We start from the raw sequence: 13,932 nt of genomic DNA on the forward strand, positions 1-13,932 counted from the left end.
CACTTAAAGCTGCTTAAAATTAGGCCCAATAACAGTGATTAGCCAATACTGAAAGATGCTTGTTGAATCACAGATATCAAAGAACTATTACTGTTTACCCTTTTACTAAGTAAATTAACTAAAATTCTTTTTTTCTGAAAGGGGTCATGCAGATGTTAATACACTGTATTTTAACAGTTTGTTACTCTAAATGATATGAGCAACTTTAAGAAAATCTTAAACAAAATACGACCTGAGATTACAACGGAAAAGCACATTTACAAGTCTCAACTATGCTACTGTTACCATTTTAACATGTAAGTTAGTAAAAAGCATATTGTATCAGCTGTAAAGTCGTGGGCGTGAGGGACGCTCTAGGATTATGTTCAAAACACAGGGCCTAGGTAAAAGAGCTTTAAAAAAAAAAAGTAAAGATATTTGTTTCACTCTTTTAGTGGCCACGCCACGCTGACGAGAATCGCCCCCCACCCCGAGCCACGTGGGGATTTCTGCCTCCTCCCGAGAGCTTCCTTCCGCTGTTCAGGCACCAAAGAAAGTGACCTCAAGGTGGGGGCGTGTCCGGGGGCGGGCCGGGGTGACCTCAGTCCTTCGGAGACCCGCGCCCGCTGGCCTGAGCCCCCGGCTCTCTGCCGCGGGGCGCTGGCCATCCCACACGTGTCGGAACGCCCTGCAAGCGCGGGCCGCGCGGCCCCGAGAGCAGACGCGGGGGAAGGACGGCCCCGCGCCCGCCTCGCCACCCCGGGACCGCAGCGCACTGCCGGCGTCGCCCCAGCCCGCCTTTCTCCGAACCGCGGTGCGCCCCTTGTCGCGCGGGGCTTCCGTGGGACCCGCGTTCCCGGCCCGTTCCGGTCCTGATCGAGAGCAGAAATGTGAGCTCTGCCCCGAGATAAGGCTTTCGGCCAGTGTCTAACCCTAACTCACTGTATAGCTCGACACCCACCCCCGACCCCCCAACACACAGTCTTCGCCATTATGTCAACATTAATAAGAGCACCCAGTCGGTGGTGCCCAGTAAGAGGTTCTCTATAAGGTATTTGTATATTTATAAAGCGTATACTCTTACCTGCAATCACAGGGCCTTGGGGAAAACTTGCCTCTAACCAGGGGTACTTTTGGAGTCGTACTTTTTCAATTTGCCTTTCTTTCTCTCGGGGCATAATAAACTTCAGCTGACATTATTTGTTCCTGGAACACGTTCGGACCATTTTGTTACCTTAATTATGTTTGGAATGTTGGATTTTTTCTTTTTTTTTGTCACCTTCCAAAGCAGTGAGATTGACGTACTAGAAAAATGAAAAGGTGAGATTTTAATCAGGAGCTATAGTTTTTATAAGCTTCTGTGGAAATGTTTGTGGTCATCTTAAAGAATTTCAGTGTCCAACATAGTGTTGAATGACACTGAATACACACATATAACTATAAAAATTATTGTTTAAATTATAGTAGTCCATATTTTCAAATAATTCAAATTATTCGATTGAAAACATGTTACAATTTTATTGTATAAAAGTACTTAACGTTTGCAATGTAACATTTTAATTAATGTTGCATGTTTCACAGATAACTTATTTTACTAAACTGAAATTTGATACTTTCTCCTCTTACCAACATCCACTTTTCATTTTGACCTTTCTTTCTTAGACTAGGTGTTAACTATAATTCTGGATTCCAGGTAACACTTTCAAATACTGAACTTTTGGTCTTTAGTCTTTGCTTCCTTCCCTCTTGTCACTAAATACCATTTCTTCATAGTTTCAAAAATTTGCCATTCCTGTTAAAATGCTTATATGCCTTAATATTACCTCCAAAAATGTGCAAGCCTAAACCATTTAAGGTATACTCTGATAAAGAAGGCATGGAAAATAGTAAATCTAGTGTGGCACCCTAATTTTAATCTGAAATAACAGTGTGCAGTTGTGTAGCATTACTGTGCTACACAAGTATGGCTGATTGTAGGACTCTAGCTCCAAAGATAATAGTCATTATTTAATACAATATTTCCAAGGAAATAAGCAAGAACAGAGATATTCACGTTGTTCTATAGCTAGTGATTTTTATTGGTACTTCTTCCATCTTTATCTTATTACAAACATGGACTAGCATATCAAGATACTTTTATTCCATGTGTATATGATTGAGCAAGGGCACTAGGAAAATGCAACGAGAAAAAAGAATTTGTGAAAGAGAAGCTAGACATACAAATATTATAGAAAAGGCTTTTGTGGCTAGAAAAAGATTTGTTATGTGTCTTCTAGGGAAACTTTTACATGGCCTAGTTTCTTTCATGAAAACTATCTCAAAGTGAAAACTAGAAACCTCTTAATGAAGAAACATAAAAACTTGATTTTTAGAAGTTTATGTCTATAAAGTGGTGAAACAAGAAGACATAAGAAGGCTATTTCAGATTCCTTTCATTAAAAAAAGGCATTTGGATTGTGAGACGTAACTGAAAGCTAAGACTAGAATTACTATATTCTACAATGAAATACACGTTTGCCTTGGACTGCTTCCCAATTATTTTATATGTTTTCCTGTTCAATTTGATTGTAGATCCTCTCCAAAAGAAAGTATTTCTTTTGCACATTCCACAGAGCTTTGCTTAGCGCTGGACATATAGTAGGTTCTCAAATATTTGTTAAAGAATCAACTGGAGAAGTTGCAGGAATGTTTTACATATGGGTGAAGAGACATAATGATCTAATGGTTAGTTGTTGTTTTTAAAAAAGAGGTTCTTCTTTCTTCAGGACTATTTCTGAGTCTGCCCTGGGTTGCCAACCAGAAAGGCCTTGTACAGTTTCGCCCTAGACTTATGCTAAAATTCGGTTACAACCAATAGGATGACCGAAAATGAAGCTCTGTATTTAAATGCTATAGGCCATTTTTGAGCAGCAGTGATTTCCCACTGGGTGGATAACCTTGCTGATGTTGTAGCGCTTACTCTCTACATGAGATCATGCGGAAAGGTTGAATTTGAAAAATTCTTTTTAGGTTTCTCATGCTTGCAATCAAATGAGTGTATACTGGAAAAAATGTACCAGTAGGGTGACACACACTCAAGGTCCTTTTAGTGTAATAAAACTAAAGTTAAAAGTAAGGCAAACTGTAGGATTGAAGTCTAAACTTGAAAACTGGCCGTCTGGGGTACCATGGGTGAATGTGTGATACACACTTCGATACGAGCAGCTGGCTTTAACTGGAACAAGCCAAGAGGCCAGCCCAAGGCATATTCGTCGGGCTCATGGACACTGAGTTGAACCCCAGGGTCCGCTGCCCCAGGTCCCGGGCCTGGTAAGCCCCTCCAACCAGGGGCGCGGAGGAGCCAGCACCGGGCGGTCAGCGACAGGCAGAGGATGCAGTTCAAGAGGTTTGTCCTGGACGTGCAAGAGGACAAAGCTGAGGACGGGAGGTGTACTGCGGATTTAAGGGATACCCCAATCTCGACACCATCTTCACAGATAAACCGAGCACGGTAGAGGGAGATTCTGAGGGTCCCCACCCAGCCGTCCCCTCGCCACCCTCCCTCCCCCCAGCTGCTGCTGAGAGTAATTCATACAAAAGGAGGGCTCGCCTCGGCCTCTGGGAATCCCAGGGACCGTCGGTAAACTCCCACTAACCTACAAGCCAGGGATCGCTCGTCCCCACCCTCTACCCCTCGCTCTCGTCATCCTCGGGGTGGAGAGGAGCATGCGCGAGGCGACAAGTGCTTTTTAGTGAGCCGGGCGCACATCGCCCACGGTCCCCGAAAAGTAGGGGGAGGGGACGGCGATTGAAAGGGTGCCCGGTGGAAGTGGCGCGGGGGAAACTGGGAAAGTCGTGTCGTGTCCTGGCTCCGCCCTCTTCCCCGAGGGTGGGGGAGAGCCGTATATAAACGCCGTAGTCCTCCTGAGCGTTCTTTTTCGCAACGGGTTTGCCGCCAGAACACAGGTGAGCGCCGGGCGTGGCTTCCGCGGGCCGGGCCTCCCGCGGCGGGCTGCCACCCTTGTGTGCGGTTCCCTAGGGCCGCGCCACTGAGCCCCTTGGCGATGTTCTTGACCCCAAATTCGGGTCGTAAGTGGGTGGGAGAGTTCGAGGCCTTGCGCTTTTCACAGGCGCCGCGCCGCCTCGTGCTTGGGTTGAGGCCTGGCCTGCGCGCCGAGGCTGCCGCGTGCGAATCCCGCCGCACCTTCCCCACTGCCCTGTTACCCTCAGCTCGCCGGCCTTTTGAATTTTCATAAAAGGCACCTACGGTGTGTTACCGTCGAGATAGTTGAGCCGAGGCTCTCGACAGGAGGGGCTTTTCCAGACTCGGGGGGTTCTCGGGGCGGCGGCGGGGTCCTCCATGCGGAGCACAGGTCCGCTCGTGTCCCGCGGAGTGGGCCGGGCGGTCGCGGGGCCGGGCTCCCGCCGCCGTGGGCCGCCGCTCGGCACCAGTTGCGTGCGCGGAAAGATGGCCGCTCGCCGGCCCTGTGCAGGGAGCTCAAAATGGAGGACGCGGCGGCACGGGAGAGCGGGGCGGGTGAGTCACCCGCACAAAGGAAAAGGGCCTTGTCCTCCTCCGCGGCTGCTTCCTGTGACCCCGTGCTGTGCCCGGCACCGGCCTGGCACCTCGGTTTCTTCTCGCGGCCTTTGGAGCGGGGCTTCCTCTGGCTGGGGGAGGGGACTTAGCGGCGGACTTGCTCCACACTTGGTGGGTGGAGACGCGAGTTGGGCCAGGTTGGCACTGGTTGAAATTCTCCTTGGAATTTGCCCTTTGAGTCTGGATTGGGGCTCATTCTCAAGCTTGTGGTTCTGTGGTTTTCAAGTTTTCCCCCCCTCTCCCCAATTTAGGTGTAGTGAAAACCACCGCTGAATCTAACCCAAAATGGGAAAGGAAAAGACACACATCAACATCGTTGTCATTGGACACGTAGATTCCGGCAAGTCGACCACTACTGGGCATCTGATCTACAAATGTGGTGGGATCGACAAAAGAACCATCGAAAAATTTGAGAAGGAGGCTGCTGAGGTAGGTAGTAACATAAGATAAAGTAAGCTGAGTGCCACCAAGTACGTTAAATGGTAAAATTAGTCTGTAGATCTGCGTGTCATGCTAGTTAAGTGCTTGCATGGAATCCGCTTTGTGGGCATATTTTGAGATTAAGATAAAATTGCCCAGATTCAGCAGTGGTAACGTGGAATCTAGCATTTCTGCTAAATATGGGAGCTAGGAATTTAAAGCTGAAGTTTGACTGTGTTTTAGTTAACCAAGTAACTGTTAATCCTTACAGATGGGAAAGGGCTCCTTCAAGTATGCCTGGGTCTTGGATAAACTGAAAGCTGAACGCGAGCGTGGGATCACCATTGATATCTCCCTGTGGAAATTTGAGACCAGCAAGTATTATGTGACCATCATCGATGCCCCAGGACACAGAGACTTTATCAAAAACATGATTACAGGCACATCTCAGGTTTGTGGGCTTAACCTTGAAAATTTGGGGGGGGCCTGTCTTCTACATTGGGTTCATCCTTTGAGGAGCATTTCTTTAACAGGATGTGGCCTTGTTTTCTTTCAAAGGCTGACTGTGCCGTCCTGATTGTTGCTGCTGGTGTTGGTGAATTCGAAGCAGGTATCTCCAAGAATGGGCAGACCCGTGAGCATGCCCTTCTGGCTTACACACTGGGTGTGAAACAACTAATTGTTGGTGTCAACAAAATGGATTCCACTGAGCCGCCTTACAGCCAGAAGAGATACGAGGAAATTGTTAAGGAAGTCAGCACCTACATTAAGAAAATTGGCTACAACCCTGACACAGTCGCATTTGTGCCAATTTCTGGTTGGAATGGTGACAACATGCTGGAGCCAAGTGCTAACGTAAGTGACTTTTAAGACAGTTGAAAGAGCCCTGGAGAGGGCAAGATTGGTGGTAACACTTGACAATCTTGTCTTTTAGATGCCTTGGTTCAAGGGATGGAAAGTCACCCGTAAAGATGGCAGTGCCAGTGGAACCACACTGCTTGAAGCTCTGGATTGCATCCTGCCACCAACTCGTCCAACTGACAAGCCTTTGCGTCTGCCCCTCCAGGATGTCTACAAAATTGGTGGTAAGTTGAACATTACTATCAGAATGTAACAAACGATAGTTTGTTGTAATTGCTTCACATGATAGTTATGACTGTGCCCTAAACATTGTAGGTATTGGTACTGTCCCTGTGGGCCGAGTGGAGACTGGTGTTCTCAAACCCGGCATGGTGGTCACCTTTGCTCCAGTCAATGTTACAACTGAAGTAAAGTCTGTTGAAATGCACCATGAAGCTTTGAGTGAAGCTCTTCCTGGAGACAACGTGGGCTTCAACGTCAAGAACGTGTCTGTCAAAGATGTTCGTCGTGGCAATGTGGCTGGTGACAGCAAAAATGACCCACCAATGGAGGCAGCTGGCTTCACTGCTCAGGTAACACTTCCAAGTGACATGTTTTTACTTACTGCTAGAGCCTTAACTGTCTGAGAGTCACTACATGTAAGTCTTTTCTCCTAGGTGATTATCCTGAACCATCCAGGCCAAATCAGTGCCGGATATGCACCTGTGCTTGATTGTCACACAGCTCACATTGCTTGCAAATTTGCTGAGCTGAAGGAGAAGATTGATCGTCGTTCAGGGAAAAAGCTGGAAGATGGCCCCAAGTTTTTGAAATCTGGTGATGCTGCCATCGTTGACATGGTTCCTGGCAAGCCCATGTGTGTTGAGAGCTTCTCTGACTACCCTCCTCTTGGTAAGGATGACTATTAAGTGTAATTAGAAATTTTACTTACGGTGAAAAGCATTACTTTTGTGTACCAAGTGTTTCTAATGATACAAATTTGTTTTAATAGGTCGTTTTGCTGTTCGTGACATGAGACAGACAGTTGCTGTGGGTGTCATCAAAGCAGTGGACAAGAAAGCAGCTGGAGCTGGCAAGGTCACCAAGTCTGCCCAGAAAGCTCAGAAGGCTAAATGAATATTATCCCCAATACCTGCCACCCCAGTCTTAATCAGTGGTGGAAGAACGGTCTCAGAACTGTTTGTCTCAATTGGCCATTTAAGTGTAATAGTAAAAGACTGGTTAATGATTACAATGCATCGTAAAACCTTCAGAAGGAAAGGAGAATGTTTTGTGGACCATTTGTTTTTTTGTGTGGCAGTTTTTAAGTTATTAGTTTTTAAAATCAGTACTTTTTAATGGAAACAACTTGACCAAAAATCTGTCACAGAATTTTGAGACCCATTAAAACAAAGTTTAATGAGAAACCTGTGTGTTCTTTTGGTCAACACTGTAATTTCCCATAGTACTACTTAGGTAAGACTTAGAGTTGCCCATAACCTATTTCTGGTGTTACATCTGCTGAAACTAGAATTTGATAATTTGGGGTTAACATTTTCTGGGTGGGAACTTTAGGTTTTTTCACCTTGTTTTAAGGGGAGGAATCATCTGTTTACATAAAGCTATGGGAGGGGGTCTGTTGGTGCAACACTTATTAATAGGTTAGGACAGATAAGCAAAGAGTAACTTGATGTGTAAGCTAGTTTACAAAGGCCAAATTCTGTAATAAAGTACACATGTTGCATATAAAATTTTGTATAGTTAACATCAATATTGAGTAAATTTGTTGGTATGTCAAACTTTAGTTTTTCAGTTGAATGTGAATTCACATTTACAAATACTGAGGTAGTTCAAAGAGCCTAAAGTAAATGAGGGTTAAGTAATACTGAACACTGTCTTGCTACAGTTAATTGTATACAGATTCTAGGAAAAATAAATGATACTGAAGTTGAGTGTGTTTTGTCACTTAAATACTTTACACATCTATTTCCCTGTACAAAGTCTCAAGGTTGGGTGAAGAAACACTGCCACAGGAAATTAAACTCAAAGTTGAAAGAGTTACAGTGGCAAATTAGCCTAAATGTGGAGGGGAGGACCCATTTGAGGCTGTGAGTGTAGGGGAAGGTTGTAATTTGATAGTTGTAGGAACTTTGCCAAGTGATTAAAAATGGAAAATAATTGAAAGGTAATTTTAAATTGCTAAAATTTGATAGTGGGACAGGATGAAAGCACTGTAAAACTAGTGGGGTAATTTTGGTAATTGAAACGTGGATTGCAGGCAGTGATTGGTTACAACAGGGTCATAAGTTCAGTGATTTACTTCATTGGGTGTGAAAGTCAGCCATCTAGTGTAAATTCTGGGTTTTGATAGTTGCTAAATCTGTTCAGAACACTTGAGAAACATTACATGAGTCTTTGAAAATTTAAATTCTGTATAACACTACAGAAGATTTCTATGGAAGGAAGTTTTTTAATCCAGCAGAAGTGGCAAAAAGACAAAACTTTGTATATTCTGTAAGGCAAATGTATGCTAAGTGGAATGTGTCCTAGAAATAAACGCCAAAGATGACAATGGTTTTCATATTAACAATTCGAAACATTTTAATACTGAGTGAAATGCCTTTGCTACACTACCTGAGGTATTGATAAGGGTTGTAAATTGTAATAAATGTTGAGTCAACTATCTTACCTCTTAAGTTTTTACAAGTATGTCTGCTTATGAGACGAGGTAGGTAAGGTTCTTCTAAAAAGCTAGCCAATAGCTGATATAAAAGCAAACCTGACAGCTGTAAGATTTATTACCGTGTTTCCCCAAAAATAGGACCTAGATGGACAATCAACCCGAATGCGTCTCAGAGCAAAAATTAGTTAAGACCGGTTCTTACTAATTTTTGTTCCAAGAGACGCATTTGAGTAGATTGACATTGTCCCCCTCATCCCACCCCATTAAGGTTCAACTGCAGAGAATTTCTCCCAGTGTAGGGAAGGGTACGAAGGAGCAGGACAAGCACCAGAATCCAGGAAAAGCTTGTTTATCTAATTGCATGCTTCAGAGAACCCACTAAGCTTGTCAAGACAATTGTCTGGTTTGAGCACCACCTACTGGTGGTAACTACAAATTAGTTTAAAACATGAATTTTAAATTCATTGATAGTGTTTTACTTTAGCTGTACTGAGTTTGTACACTTAACTGCATTTCCTTGTTTTAATTGATTAAAAGCAAAGTGACTGGATTTCTAAAATGAGTATATCAAACAGGTACTTGACCTTAAGCCATACTAAATTCCCCAGCTGCTGTGTTCTCCATGTTTGTAAAGAATCAAATGGGACCTCGTTGACATCTATTTCAAGGAACTTGATGATTTTAAAATATGAAAGAAAATGGGGGAGGCATTCTGCCAGTAAGGCATCTTTTTAAAAATCTTTTAAAAAACTTTTGGGCAATCCAAAATAAATGGATTTTGGTCATTTCAGAACTGAGAATATGTGCCCTTTCCTATAAATCCTATTGACTTAACCTCCCAAATCTCAGATGGAACAAGAACCTAATCTAGTAGTGACAATTTATTATGAGCTAACATTCAACCCAGTCTTACTGCATTCTCCATGAAGAATGTTGACAACTGTCAATAGACCAGAATTATTACCTTATCAACAAGACCTTGGTGACAAAGTCACCAAGTGACTTAAGCATTTAAATCTTCCCGTGGTAATTCCAAAAGATTTCAATTTGAGATTCTGATTTTTACATATCCCTGGCTCTGATTAGACTTATCTGCAGCTCACAAAGTTTCCCCATGGCATTCAGTACACAACTAGAATCACAGTCTCTGAATATTTGGTATTTAAATATTTTTAGATAAATGTAAATTGACCATAAATTTTGCAGGAGTGTTAAATGTTTAAATTGTTAAGCTAGGTTGACTAAGGTCGAATGTAGCAAGACTGGAAACTGCAGAAGCAGTTTTTTCAAGAATACACCTGATTATTTGAGTTCTGGTTCTGCCCAATAAAGACTATTTACAAATTAGTAGTGAAGAGTCTTGATTTTCAGTAATTTTCTGTATGGAGTGTAAAATTACTGAAGAATATTACCTGGACTATGGATTTTATTTACATTGGTAACCTTTTTGCACCGAACTCATGCTAAAACAAATTTTTTTGACTGCAGTATTCACAATTCCTGAAAAGGGAAATTCTAGATCAAGGGTGACAACTAGTTTCATGTATGTCAAGAGGACATTACATATTTTAGATTGACAGTCAAATGTTCATTTGTCACCACACAAACTGCAGAAATAGTTGAGAAAGTTGCATTTTGGAGCTCTGTGTGACCCTAGATCCTGCTGTGGGAAAAGAGCGTGGCGTTTCAGATAGGGGGTGGAGTGGGGTGGATTAACACATTTCCCCACTTTTTTCTATTTATCTTTCTGAAGTTTTCTCCCTGATTTGGTTTTGCTTTTCACAACTACTTTTTTCACTTATAAACTCATAGGTTCTCACAGGTGGCATCAAAGCCACCTCCATTATTTGCAGGTCTCTAGGAACTTCCATGACTAGTTAAAACTAGAATTGAAGCCTAACTATTGTAAATGCACTACATGCTCAGCCAGTAGTGATTTAGAAGTACATACTAACCTTGTTAAGAAACTGCCTCGTTGCCCTTGAAAGGTTGTTGACCCCTAAATCAATGGAAATCTCTAAGAGGTACCATATGATTTCGTTCTTAGTTTTCTAAGTAGACAGGCTGTAGTCCAGCAGTCACCAGCAGCGATGAGTGAAATAAGAGGAGCACTGTCATTTACCTTGGACTGCCTTTAGTAGGTCCCAGGATTTCTTAAGTATTTAGAGCTCAGTTTGGTTTCTATGGGAAAGACATAATGACAACAAAGATAATGCTACATTACTGTTACAATAATTATATCCTAAGTAAACAAAGATTAGAAAACAAGAGATTTAAAGTTTCCCCCACCTTTTAACTAAGATTTACATACACTAAAATTCACCCTCTTAAAGTATGTAGTTCTGCAAGTTTTGACATGTATGCAGTTAATCAAAATCAAGGTATAAAATAGTTCCATCACCGGCCCCCAAACTTTCCCTGTGCCTCTTCGTAGTCAACATCTCCGTCTACCCTAGTTCTTCGTAACCATTGATCTATTTTCTGTCCCTATAACTTTGTTTTTGCACCAATATCATACCTGGATTCATACAGTATACGTCTAGCCTTTCGAGTCTGGTTTCTTTCACTTAGCATGATGCACATGAGAAGCATCCATTTTGCACAGACATATATATAATCAGTGATTGTTCTTTGTAAATGGATGTAAGGCAGTTTATCCATTCCCAGCTAAGGGACATTTGGTTTCCAGTTTGGAACAATTACGAATAAAGCCACTATACACGTTCACATATAGGTTTCTGTTTGTATGTTTTCATTTCACTTGTGATAAATACCTAGGAGTTGGGACTGTTGTATCGTGTGGCAAGTGTATGCCTTACCTTTATAAGGAACTGCCAAACTTTTCCAAAGTACCTGAACCACAGTAGTAAGTTAATTTTTAAGTGAAGTTTTAAATTTTATTTTGCTATGAATCTTTTTAAGGAAGAAAAAGAATTTAAGTGCTGCTACACTGAGATACTGGAGGACAGTGAAGAACTAATTTGTTATTTAAAAAATCGTGTCACTGTGTCAGGCACTATTTTAGGCACTAAGGATAGAGTTGTAAACAAAATGCACACAGTTCTTGCCCTGAGTTTATAATCTGGTGGGGAAGATAGATATTAACTAAATAAGTAGATAATTCTGAGTTGTGACAACATTATGAAGGAAAAGAGACACTAAGAGGGAAAAGAGTAAAATGATCATAATTTGGATTGGCTGGAGAAGGGATAGCTGAAGCCTGAAGCATAAGTAGCAGTTAGTGAATTGGAGAATAGAAAACATTGTATTACTTCTTAGACATCTCAATATATGAGGCTTAACTTGGCCTCCTAACAACTACATAGAATCAGAAAAATCTAGGAAGAAAATCTAAAAGCCTTTTAATCAAACCCACTGAAATTGCCTTTGAATATATTCATTGAAATCTTTGCATTGACATGTATGTCATATATTGGAGGGCAGAGACATCTCATTGAATCCTCACAACCTTCATAGGGGTCAGGTACTGTACCCCTATTACAGGTTACAGACAGGTATGCAGAGAGGCTCCTAGGTCATCCCATTGCTGGATGAATTTTTTTCTCAATATTCATTTAAATTTGCCTGCTGGTAACAATCTTTATACCTAGGCTCTTCTCTAGAATAACTGAACGATACCATTCTCTTTTCTACAAGAGCCACCAATTTACTTGAAGACACCAATCAATTCCCGTTAGTCACATCTGAGCTTAATACTTTTCAGTTCCTACAGCAGTTTCTTAGCCCTAGGCCACATGGTTTCTAGATTCTTCCCAATCTGTTCTTCCCAGTGTATAGCTTTCAAAGTGTTTTCAACAAAATTAAATACAGCTGTGGATGCATAAAAGACTGATCTCTTAATCTAGAGTGTGCTTTTATTAATGTGACCCAAGAGATAAGTCACCTTATTTGGACCCTTAGTTTCCTAAATTGATGCATTTCATCATCTAACTAATGGACATAATACTCTCTAAAGATTGTTGAGAGGATGAAATGAGCTAGTGGATATAGATTCTAGCTCAGTACCTGGCCTATTGTAAACAGCCAATAAAAGATACAGTTTTTTATCATTACAGTTGTTTGGAAGATCACAGTTGCTTTAAGCAACTCCATTGTGCTTCTGGATTATGGTGAACAAACATGCGATCTTTTTAATATAAATTATATTTTAAGAAGATACCCTTTAAATTATTTGCATGGTTAATTTTTTAGTATATGTGCTGCAGAAGCGAGCACAACATGGTTAATTTTTTTTCTGTACAAATATACCTTTTATTTTGGAGTAACTTTAGAGTTATAGAAAAGCTGCAAAGATAGGATGAGTTTCCACATACCACTTACTAGTTTGTTTCCTGTTATCATCTTACATTACCAAGGTACATTTGTCAAACTAAGAAACCAACATTGGTATGTTACTGTTACTCTCCAAACTCTATTCAGATTTTGCCTTTTTTTTTCTATTAATGGCCTTTTCTTGTTCCAAGATCAACTCAATCCAAGACACCACTGTATGGTTAATTTTAAGAAATTAAATGTTGGGAGTTTACATGTATCTCTGCTATAGTTCATCTTGTTGAGATAATTTTGAATCTTGAGCCTGCTGTCTATCAGGTTAAATAAAAACGTGGGCTTTTCCATTTACATCTCTGACACTTATAGTTATGTTTCTGTAGTTTTACTTAAATTATTGGCAACTACGAAACAAACGAGAGGTCTCCCAAAACAGAGACCTGTAGCATTGCACTAGAGAACTGTTCTTTCATTATGGTCCAGCCAATTGCAAATTCACCTAATACTATAATCTAGGTCATATTTCACCATTTTAATCACAACATAATCATGATGAAAAAATTATCAAATGTTTGGTAAAAGCAAGGTGAAACAGGTCATAGCTCTAAATTTACTTTCCTTCTTTGGACAGACAAAAATAATTTGCTGTGCCACTTAAAGTTACTAAGGTCAAGGTGGGAGTAAAATCTTTGTACTACGTAGGAATTTAAATTTTCTATTTTAACCAATCATGGTTTCCCTAAAAGAGTTCAGGTAGTTCTGGCTCTTTGTCAAACTTGACACTCAGAACAGATCAAAGCAAAGAATATGCAGTCTGGATATTGCCTTTAACACAATTTCCTTGAGACATTGTCTAAAATATAAGTTATTGCTTGTATAAAGTAGAATAGATTTAAAAATAGTCAAAAGTAGGGGCTGGCCCAGTGGCTCAGGCGGTTAGATCTCCGTGCTCCTAATTCCGAAGGCTGCCGGTTCGATTCCCACATGGGCCAGTGGGCTCTCAACCACAAGGTTGCCAGTTCCTCAACTCCCTCAAGGGATGGTGGGCTGCACATCTGCAACTAGCAACAGCAACCGGACCTGGAGCTGAGCTGCGCCCTCCACAACTAAGATTGACATACTGTTCTCCAATAAAGTCCTGTTC

At 41.6% G+C, this 13,932-nt stretch overlaps 1 protein-coding gene across 5 annotated transcripts; it reads left to right on the forward strand.

The window, feature by feature from the left end:
* Positions 1 to 556: 556 nt before the first annotated feature.
* EEF1A1 (eukaryotic translation elongation factor 1 alpha 1) lies at positions 557 to 8,498 on the forward strand. Of its 5 annotated transcripts, none has more exons than XM_081045006.1 (8): positions 557 to 793; positions 4,807 to 4,984; positions 5,247 to 5,426; positions 5,534 to 5,830; positions 5,910 to 6,060; positions 6,152 to 6,408; positions 6,493 to 6,727; positions 6,828 to 8,498. In XM_081045006.1, the coding sequence occupies exons 2-8, from the start codon at positions 4,841 to 4,843 to the stop codon at positions 6,950 to 6,952; spliced, it is 1,389 nt and encodes a 462-aa protein (XP_080901132.1). In that variant the 5' UTR covers positions 557 to 793; positions 4,807 to 4,840; the 3' UTR covers positions 6,953 to 8,498. The 5 variants fall into 5 exon arrangements, with proteins under 5 accessions (XP_080901132.1, XP_080901130.1, XP_080901128.1 ...); XM_081045004.1 differs by having other exon boundaries at positions 562 to 869; XM_081045002.1 differs by lacking the exon at positions 557 to 793 and adding an exon at positions 3,691 to 3,924.
* The last annotated feature ends 5,434 nt before the right edge of the window (positions 8,499 to 13,932 follow it).

The sequence above is a fragment of the Rhinolophus hipposideros genome, assembly GCF_964194185.1.
Source record: "Rhinolophus hipposideros genome assembly, chromosome: 3".
In the NCBI taxonomy this organism is placed as follows: domain Eukaryota; kingdom Metazoa; phylum Chordata; class Mammalia; order Chiroptera; family Rhinolophidae; genus Rhinolophus; species Rhinolophus hipposideros.

Excerpts from the sequence above, each read along its gene's own strand:
- EEF1A1 (XM_081045006.1), top strand. The coding sequence starts at position 4,841 with ATGGGAAAGGAAAAGACACACATCAACATCGTTGTCATTGGACACGTA. Across the intron at positions 4,985-5,246 it reads TTGAGAAGGAGGCTGCTGAG|ATGGGAAAGGGCTCCTTCAA; the intron begins GTAGGTAGTAAC and ends TAATCCTTACAG. Across the intron at positions 5,831-5,909 it reads TGCTGGAGCCAAGTGCTAAC|ATGCCTTGGTTCAAGGGATG; the intron begins GTAAGTGACTTT and ends CTTGTCTTTTAG.